A 10,310-nucleotide genomic window follows, 5' to 3' on the forward strand; every position below is an offset into this window, starting at 1 on the left:
CGCCCTAGTAAAAAAAGCACAACAGAGACTGTATTTCTTGAGGTCACTGAGGAGAGTCAACTTGTCACAGGAATTGCTGCTGTCCTTTTACAAATGCTCCGTGGAGAGTATTATCACTTACAACATCCTGGTGTGGTTTAAAAGCTGCACTATGACTGATAAGAATGCTCTGGAGAGAGTGAGGAAGTCAGCGCAGAACATTATAGGAACACAGCTTCCTTCACTGACCGACATATATAGAGCCAGATGCTTGTGTCGCGTGGCACGCATAATTAGGGCCCAAGCCAGTAAGGCGCCCCCTGGAACACAGTCTGAAAACTTGATGTATAGCTCACACATGCTTGCACATATTCATATGAAACTTGGTACACGTATAGATCTCATTGAGCCGAACAACTTTTGCGCTGCATGTCATAGGCTCCGCCCAACAGGAAGTTGGCTATTCAGGGCTGTTTAAAAAGTGCATGCTCTGGAATTTGATATACTCCTCTGAGAATTTTTCACCGATTGGCACCAAACTCGGTGAACATGATCTCAAGACATTGGGGATGCTAAATTGCAACGGGATTTTTGATATCTCGAATGGTTTGCTCGTGGCTAGGCGGTGAAGTTATGGCGAGAAATGAAAAACAGGAATTGTCTAATAGCATCCACATACATTGTCTGATTTTGATCAAACTTCAGGGAATTGTTCGTTGTATGATGTCGATCGCATAGATGTGACTATTAGGAATCAAATATATAGCGCCACCAACTGGCAGCAGGAAGTGTCATTTTCAAAATGCTTTGAATTCAGCATCTTATTTTTACTTGATTTGCTTCAAACTTCATCAGATTAATGTCAAAACACGGCCGATGTAAAACTGTTGAGGGGATATTGATATCTGAAATATTGTTGCCATGGCATTTGAATTCAGCATCTTATTTTTACTTGATTTGCTTCAAACTTCATCAGATTAATGTCAAAACACGGCCGATGTAAAACTGTTAAGGGGATATTGATATCTAAAATGTTGTTGCTATGGCAACGTGTCAAACTTGAATATTCTTTTCCGGTGATTTTGAGGCAGATAACGTTCTTAGAATTTTATGAAACTCAACACACATATAAGTATTAATGATAGATAGACACTGGCAAAAGCTCATAAAAGGGTGTGGATATGGCACTCTATAGCGCCACCTTTTGACAAAACTTGGGGGGTTAGTTTTAGTTAGTCACCAAACTTAGTACATATATTGTTCTCATCAAGCCGGACAACTTTCTAATTTACAGTCATTAGCTACGACCAACAGGAAGTCAACTATTTTGATTTGAATGTGGATTTTTGGAAAAATATGGCTGTGAATTAATGCATACTCCTCAGAGGAGAATTATACTATACATACCAAACTTTGTCAACATGATGCCATTATACTGAAGATGCTAAATTGCGAACGGATTTTGGATATGTTTAACGGTGTTGCCATGGCAATTTATTAAAGTAACAGTAAAAAAGATAACAGTAATTTTCTCATATCTTTAAAGTTCGTTATCCTAACTCTTCAAAACTTTTTAGATATGGAGAACAAGTCATTCTTAGGAAACATGCTAAGTGTCATAATTTAATCATGCTCAGGGGCCACTAAAAATGTGCCCGCTGTGCACCGCTCCCCTGATGCCACCGGGGTGGCGTTTGCACTGATGGCTTGGGCCCGCCATCGCTGCTTGCAGCTATATTTCAAGATTGTTCCCATGCAGGAAACACCCTGTTCACATTGCTACCTTCTGGGAGGCGTTACAGGGTTATTCAGGCTCGCACCTCCAGGCTTATGAACAGTTTTTATCCAAGTGCAATTAGAGAACTAAATGCATAAATTACACAAAAGACTTTTTCAAACACTATGGAACTATGCAATATTTACATATGTGCAATAAATACATACACATTTTTTTTGTGTGGTGTATTGTTTGATGTATTTAAATCTTTCTTTGTATGTTTTTTTTTTTTACCACAAGGAGTTGCAAATTGAATCTCGTTGTACAAATTGTGCAATGACAAAGTATTAATTGATTCATTTTTGGAAAACTGTTGTAATTTTTTTATTTTTTATTTATTTTTTTATATACAGTTCCATTAGGTGTCACTTGTACAACAGTCATGATTTGAGTTGTAACCCAAGCTTTTCATGTTCCCCCAGTTCGGACTCCAGAGACTCTAGAGATTCCAAAGAGTCTCCTGCTAAAGGTGACATTGAGACAGACGAGGCCACACTCATAAGAAGACAAAAACAGATCAATTATGGGAAAAACACTCTCGCATATGACGGATACATTAAAGAAGTTCCCAAGTGAGTGAGATCATGATTATTGTTTTAAACTAAATGTATTATGCTGCTATGACCTATTGTCTATGATTTACAGCCTTATATAATCTTACAGTTAAAGTATTTAACATTATTTTTAACCATTATTTTAGGCATATGAGACAGCCTGGTGTTCATCCAAAGACTCCAAACAAATTCAAGAAGTACAGCCGACGCTCCTGGGACCAGCAGATTAAACTCTGGCGGGTCAAACTTCACGCGTGGGATCCTCCTGCAGAAGAGGGAAGCGATGTGCAGCAGATGTAAGCTTTATGATGTCCAAATAAACTAAACCGTTTTAATTTCCTAAAGGAATGACAGGGTAGCCGCGGGTCCTTAAAAAGTCTTAAAATGTCTTAAATAAAGTTTTCCTAAAATAAGGCCTTAAAAAGTCTTAAAATGACTTAAATTCAGATTCAGTAGGTCTTAAATATTTTTGGTCACATTACCACAAACATTTCTCCAGTCTGACAGACCCAGTGAGTGTTAAACGTGTTAAATATTACATATATGTATGTAATATAATGTATTTCCATCACAGGCTTGGTCTTAATTTCACATAAGGTGGTATTAAAAAGGTCTTAAAAAGTCTTAAATTTAACTTGTTCATATCTGTAGACACCCTGAATGATCATTTTTTTACGAATAGTTGAGCATAGTGGCAACACAATGATTAATTGTTGTTTTAGAGTATTTCATTTTTCATTTAACTCCTGCTGTGATTGTAACAGAGAAGTGATTGACCTTGGTGAAATAATGGACTTTGAGTTGGATGTGGAGTGTTCAGCGGATACTGAATCCAAGTGTCCAACATCCAGTGGAGCATCGCTGTCTTTGGCAAAGGTAATTTTCACAATTTATTACCCCCTTCCAAGCAAGATCAGTCTCGCATGGATTTCACAATATTTGTATATATTTATTTTTTAATGACTGATTTTTGTGGTGACTTTTGTCAATCACATTTACCATATTATGTATTAGGCTCAAGCGGCAACTAGGGCTGTGCGATTAATCGAATCGAAATCGCGATTTGAGACGTTGCGATTTCCTAATAATGAATAAATCAATGTAATACTTTAATAATTGACTTAGAAAATATTTTTTTATAAATAAAGAACTGTATTTCTTGTTAAATTCAGTAATTAAGTTAATTCTGTAAAAGTAGTTATACCATTATAATCTTGCCTGCTGAAGAAAAAAAACAATAGAACCCCTCCCAAAACACAATAACAAATTTAATGGATTTCAGGGTTATAATGGGAATTGTATTGGTTTTAATGTAAACTATAATGGTGTCTATTTGATGGATTCTATTGGTGGGATGTAATCTGACAGATGGCAACCAATAGAACAACAGTAATTCCTATTGGAATAATAAAAAAAAAAAACGGAACGGGGGACGGGAGAGAGACAGAGTGGGATTATGGCGTCTACTGGGTCAGATCGATAGTTAGGCATATTAAAACTAAAGAAAACCGTATGCAACTTAAGCTTCGAAATGACAGACGACAAACAAAAAAATTAATTTTCAAGAGCTGCGTCACAGCACATATAAAAAGCTCCCTTATCGGTTCTGTTTTCAGTTCTGGAGAATAAAAGATACATTCTTAGATGTTTTTGTTAGTACGTGGAACGTTATCTTACACATTTTATCTCCCCAACAGATTAATTTGAAATAAGTTTATAATGCATGTTGGCTATTCCCAATTCAGAAGAGCGCACACACAGCCTGTGTCTGTGAATGCTTAAATTTGCAATCGCAATGTCTGTCAAAAAAATTGCAATTTGATATTTTCCCCCAAATCGCACAGTCCTAGCGGCAACCTCCCGCTCTCTCCCTGAAGCCAACAAGGAAGTGACTTAAACTGTAATTCATCAACTGGCCGCTAGAGGCAGGTGGGCGTGGCTTCAGCAACCTGCTCCCGCCTCGTTGCCCATTTTCAATTATCCGGGAGTGATGCGCTGCCAAGATGGCGACGGCCGCCTCCGCCCACTTTTGAGCTTCAAAAACGCTCTTCGGAAATCTACGGGTGACGTCACGGACACAACGTCCATATTTTTATACAGTCTATGATTAGGCTACATTCATTTTGTGTGCACAGTTCTTGACAACTTTTAAATAAGATATTTGTATCTTTTTGTTTTTGTTTTTTTGTGTTTTTTTTTTAAGAACAAAGAAGGAAATTACAAACACTAGAACAAAGAAGTTCATTTTTCAGGTATATTTAGTTTTTAGGTCAAAATACTACAGAAATGTAATCTGTAGTATCCCAATCTTCACTGTATAAATTAAATATACACTGATTCATAGTAAAGCTACAAATGTTATTTTGATTCATTATTTTGTTTCAAATTTCATTGAGTAATTTTTTGTCTTTTGTTTGATTAACATTATTGACACACAGCAGTAGGCTTGTTATGCTGCCATCCAGTTCCAATTATTGTGCTTATATTTTATTTTAACATCCACCATGTCCTGTGCTTTTTCTCATTCATGCATGTTTCTTTGTCACACTAATTTACTCAGTAACTTAAGTACTGCGCTTTTTGCCATTTTATTTGGAAATATACTCATGAAAAACTGGAGGGACTGATATTTGGGTTATTTAAGAGGTTGTTTTCGGTCAACCTTGATGCTATTGAGTCACAGTGTGCCTTTTGCTAGGGCTGCTCAAAGTCTCTGTAACAAACTTTCACAATTTGAGTTTACAAAACTTAATAAAATCAAATTGCTGATGCTAAATATTACAGCATTGATTTCCAAACATTCACAGAATCACACTGCACTCCCAGGCGAGAGGTGGTCTAATGGGCTAGCGGATTAAAAATATGCAATCAGACTGTTTAAAGTCTGGGTAAAACAGGTGAAATAAGTTAGTCTTACGTGGGATGAAGACTTGCATACAAACAAGATAAGGTCGAAGCATCACTGGAAAAAATAATTATTTTTGGTTGGTCTTGTACAGTACATCTATAGTGTGATCGTTGACTAGGGATGGGCATTAATACTCTGACAAATATTCCAACTAAAATGGTAATGAAATGTCATTTCAAAGTTTTTTCCCCCACAACTTTGTCATCTTGTGTTGCAGGACTCATTTACAGGAACCCCTAAAAAGATGATGAAAATTGAGGATACTGAAATGTCATGAGCAACTACACTAAGATCCGAGGATCTATGAGAGAACTCCTGAGCAGCTGAATTGTTTAAATACACTGTTTTCCTTACTGTTTTGAGTGTTATTGTAAAATGCTTTCAACAGGTTCTGGTGTTTTTGTGATAGCACAGGTTTTGACAGCTTCTTAAAGAGAAGTTTTTTTAAAAGAGGTTTTGGAAGTATCACTGAATTCAACATGTTCTTTCCACTTTTTCCTTTTTTGTTTTTTGCAAAAGAAAATATAAATGTGTAAATGTTGTAATTGTTTAATTTTCTATTCTGGTAATCCATTTAGTGCTCAGTGGACATTCTCTTGTATTTATCCGTTTGTTGGATCTCAGAGAGGGTTCACAACAAATTTCCAATGTTGAGTAGTTTTTTGGTTTTAAGTGTTCTTTTAGAATTTTTTTTTTTTTTGGACTTGATAATTTCTGTTTTATTAAGACTCTTTTGAAAATAAATATTAAACTGGAATTCTCAAATAGTTGTCTATTATTTAATATAGAATGCATATAATCACTGAAGAAGCCAAACTTTCAAGACCTTGGAATGAAACAAAATTAAAAGTCCACTTTTTACAATAACCTTTTGGATTACAGTCAAATGGAGCCCTTAAATACAACAAATGTGTAAAACCTAATGTACACTACTGATTAGAGTTTGAAATCATAAGGAAATACTTATTTGGATATGAAATTGGTACTTTTACTTTTTAATGTTACATTGAAGCTCCGTTTTGTCTTCAGTGATGCAAATGACTTTCTCAATATTATTTCATTTCCGGTTTTACAGGGTTAAAATTTAAATTGGAAAAAACCCATCGTTTCATCACAATTTCACCATCCAATTAGGCACATCAACCATAACTCCTTCAAAAACAGCCAGAAACCTTGAAGTTATGATTGATGATCAGCTGTCCGGTCCTGCAGATTTGCTTTATTCAACATCAAGAAGACCAGGCCATTTCTTTCAGAACATGCAACACGCTGTGGCGACCCCTGAAGGGAACAGCCGAAAGGAAAAGAAGTAGAAAATGTTTGCCTACAAAACCCCCACTGGCTCTGCACCCCTTTACCTAAATTCATTACTTCAGACTTATGTGCCCTCTAGAAGCTTGCGTTCTGCAAGTGAACATCGCTTTATTGTGCCATCCCAAAGAAGCACAAAATCACTTTTACGGACTTTTAGCTTGCATTTCAGAAATGAGTACAGCAAACATCAAAAATCAACAAACATGTAATAGTTTAATACTTCATATATCCTCCATAACTTTAAGTATACAACTCTGAACCACCTTGACATTGAATGTACAAGTTCATGACAAATTGTTACATCTATCCTGTTGAACTCCTGGAGGACAACTTCCTTAAATACTTTGTGTTGCTCAACTTGTCTCTTCAAAGTCCCCTACAGATGTTCAAGGGTGTTAAGGTTAGGTGAAATACTTTTGCTCAGAAGGCTTTTCACCTTTGAAGAATATATATAGTGTTTGTCATGTTGAAAAAAATTTTACAGCAACATGAATTTTTAAGTTTTTGTATTACATCACACAATGGTATGTGACTTAATGACACTATTGATAAAGCACAACTCCACACCTTCAGCACTCATACATCCCTATATAAGAACTTAACTACTACTGAACTTCACTAACAGAGTATTGTGGTGGGAACGTACTTCACACTGTATTCCTCTAGCAACGCCATGCCAGTGTGGATGCTGTTAGATCCAAAATGATTGACTTGGTCTTATGGGACCAGAGTATAGTTTCCCAAAAGTCTATATTTTGTAAATATTGGGCCTTAGAAAAAGCTAAATGAGTTTTTTTTGTGCTTTAGCTACAGTAGGTAGTTCCAGCGTGGATATCAACCATGCATTTCACTTCTGCACATTGCATCTTACTGTGTGAGATGAAACCGAAACGATCACTATTTTCATAGCTTTTGCTGGCTCTGAGAGGCTTGGTTTTTCTCCTGCTCTTTTTCTAGCAAAAACAAAAAAATCACATCACAACTTGAAAGCTTGAAGTGAAGGCCTGATTAGATGGCGCCACGTGAGTAGACACACGGACAACCTCAGGTCTCACGCAGTGGCTTGTAGCTACCCTAATGTTTCATTTAAAATAATTTGGCCTAAGCCTCATCTGTCATTCATCAATCGAAATTCATCAATTTTTAGCCTACAAGACCGAAAATTCTATGAGGGATGTAGGCTAGCCTATAATGCAAATGTGAGTAGCCTATAGGCTCATGGTCTTCACACCGATTAACTGATTCAAACAGATCATGCAGATGGATGTAGGCTAGCCTATAATGCAAATGTGAGTAGCCTATAGGCTCATGGTCTTCACACCGATTAACTGTTTCAAACAGATCATGCAGATTGGTAGGTCTATTTTTGTTATTTTCATCGTCGTCATTTGTTATTCTTATTATTAGACTAAGACACACGACCATTTTCTTGACCAAGTCTTCCAGAACAATTTTCACCATGCCTTTAATGTTGACCACATAGGCTATTGATTACAATCTGTTGCTTCCCGACATCCCGTGATGGGACCACGGAATTTAAGAGCTCTTTCATTTGGAAACTTAAACTCTTTTTGAGTTAGGCTACAATAGCAATTTGATAGTAACGTTAGGCCTAACCTGATATTTTGTCCGTTTCTCTCTCTCATTCTCACACACACAAACACACACACCTTCATGTCTGTATTGTGTGTCTATTGTCTGTATAGTTTGTATTTATTTGTGAAACATGTCTAACAACCCAAGGGTCTTTGATGATCCCAGTAAGGTCAGGGGCCATATGGCTGCTGAAATTAGTAATGCTCTTCTCCGTGAGGCCAAGGTGAGACAAATTTTGATCAACTTACTCCCATGTCTATGAAAATCACTATTGATATTGCACACAGTTTGTTTGTTGTAGTTGTTGTTGAAGTATGATGTTCTAGTCATGTATTGTGAATTGGTGTAGTGTGATATGTTTCTGACTGTTACTAACCTTTGAAAGTTGTGCACTATTCTTCTATTTTGTAACATGGTGTTTTTTTTTATTGTATGTTGCTTTGGAAAAAAAAACATCCACCACGTAATCATAACCATAAGGTAGACTGTTATTGTATTTGCAGAAAATTGCTATTTTTTTCTCATATAGGCTGCAATGGCAATGGAAAGCTCTGCCATTCCTCAAAAAAGAAAGAGGACTAGGAGAAAGAAATCGGTCACAAGCAGGCGTGAGAAACGTCAGAGAGCACAAAGCCCTGCATTGGGTTTGTTGTTTACTGCACTGTTGTCATAGTTCAATAATGATAATTCACTAAATGTTGGTGGGTGGAAAGATGGTGTGAGCCCACTTTGACAGATGTATGATGAAATTTTGTGAATTTTCTAGACTAAAATAGATGATAATGTAAGACCCTGATAGACTAGATAACCAAATGTGTTGGCCTCTGCAGCTTCTGAAGTTACAGGGAACCCAGTATGTGAGGAAGTCCCTCAGATTGAAGATCCAGAGTTGACTGCAAGTCTTGGTGAGTATGTCTGTATTATCCCTATCACTACATTTCCTATTCATCCACCTTCAAACTGGTGTATCACTTGATAAACCAACATTGAACGGTTAATGTAGTGTGTGGCATAGTCAAAGCCAAATTTTCAGTCATAATTATTGTCATAGTATTAAGTCATTTTATCTATTATGCCTTCGCTCAGTTGAAGGGTGGTGTAACAGTTATTTAGTTATTTTTTTGAGAGTTGGACTTGTAACCCAAAGGTTGCAGGTTCGAAGTCTTGTACCGGCAGGGATTGTAGGTGGGGTGAGTGAATATCCAGCGCTCTCTCCGCCCTCAATACCAGGACTGAGGTGCCCTTGAGCAAGGCACCGATCCCCCAACTGTTTCCCGGGCGCCGCAGCATTGGCTGCCCACTGCTCCGGGTGTGTGTTCACGGTGTGCGTGTTTGTTCACTACTCACTGCTGTGTGTGTGCACTTTCCAGGTATGGGTCACCATACTTGGCCACACGTCACGTCCTTTCCTTTCCTTTCCTTTTTTTCAGAAACACGTCTTCAAGAGTTGAAGGGTACTCTTACCTCAGTTGAGTATCCGGTGGCAACAGAAAAGACAGTGTGGGCACAACGACAGGTGTTTGCTGATGTAAGAGCAAAAACAGCTAGGCCAGTGCTCCTTGATGCCAAACTCTCAGCTGAAAGAGTCATCGAGCACATTTGCAACAAATGCCATGCTGGAGAGGCTGTCATTAGGTGCCTGGATTGTGTTCCACTGGACACGGAGTTTCTATGTGGAAGCTGTGACATAGCGGCCCACAAAAAGAATGTGTTTCATAACAGGAGGCAGCATTTCATGGCTACTTGGAGCCTATTCCCCCTACAAAGGCTGTGGTGTTAGATGACAATGGCCAGCCTCACTTTTGTGATCAGGGTATGTTCATTCAACAATTTTTGTTGACTAGTAAAGAGTAATTCCACAAATATTCTTTGTTGATAGACTTTGTCAATGGAAAAGGTTTAAACTCTTAACTTTAATCACTCTGACCGAAGAAATAGTTTTTGTTTGTTTTTGAGTGGGTTTGTGTTTAAAATGTGCTAAAACATTTTCTTTTTTGACAGAAAACAGTGATACTGACATTTCTATTTTGTCGATGTTGGGTTTGAATTACTAATATGACAAGCCTATAGATTAGGGTTGTGACGGTGAGGAAATTTTCCCACCGGTTAATCGACGTGTGACAACACCGGTATCACCGTGGGGGCGGGGCGGGGCAGGGGGGGGTCCCTCTTCCTAGCTTTC

At 37.6% G+C, this 10,310-nt stretch overlaps 2 protein-coding genes across 3 annotated transcripts in view; both read left to right on the forward strand.

Moving 5' to 3' along the window:
• Positions 1-5,886, forward strand: part of LOC107712316 (histone RNA hairpin-binding protein-like) — a 17,020-nt gene extending 11,134 nt beyond the window's left edge. Inside the window, exons 5-8 of one of the 2 annotated variants that reach the window (XM_016517540.1) lie at positions 2,179-2,328; positions 2,457-2,606; positions 3,075-3,186; positions 5,436-5,885. In XM_016517540.1, coding sequence (XP_016373026.1) covers positions 2,179-2,328; positions 2,457-2,606; positions 3,075-3,186; positions 5,436-5,495 — 472 coding nt within the window. In that variant the 3' untranslated portion in view covers positions 5,496-5,885. Of the gene's footprint in view, positions 1-2,178; positions 2,329-2,456; positions 2,607-3,074; positions 3,187-5,435 lie in introns of both variants that reach the window. The other variant, XM_016517541.1, reaches the window with a different exon arrangement.
• A 2,346-nt stretch (positions 5,887-8,232) lies between these two features.
• On the forward strand, positions 8,233-9,940 carry LOC107712301 (uncharacterized). Its single transcript, XM_016517513.1, has 4 exons — positions 8,233-8,351; positions 8,658-8,772; positions 8,959-9,033; positions 9,559-9,940. The coding sequence occupies exons 1-4, from the start codon at positions 8,259-8,261 to the stop codon at positions 9,906-9,908; spliced, it is 633 nt and encodes a 210-aa protein (XP_016372999.1). The 5' UTR covers positions 8,233-8,258; the 3' UTR covers positions 9,909-9,940.
• The last annotated feature ends 370 nt before the right edge of the window (positions 9,941-10,310 follow it).

Source organism: Sinocyclocheilus rhinocerous, unplaced genomic scaffold, assembly GCF_001515625.1.
Source record: "Sinocyclocheilus rhinocerous isolate Xijiao unplaced genomic scaffold, SAMN03320098_v1.1 scaffold808, whole genome shotgun sequence".
Lineage (NCBI taxonomy): Eukaryota > Metazoa > Chordata > Actinopteri > Cypriniformes > Cyprinidae > Sinocyclocheilus > Sinocyclocheilus rhinocerous.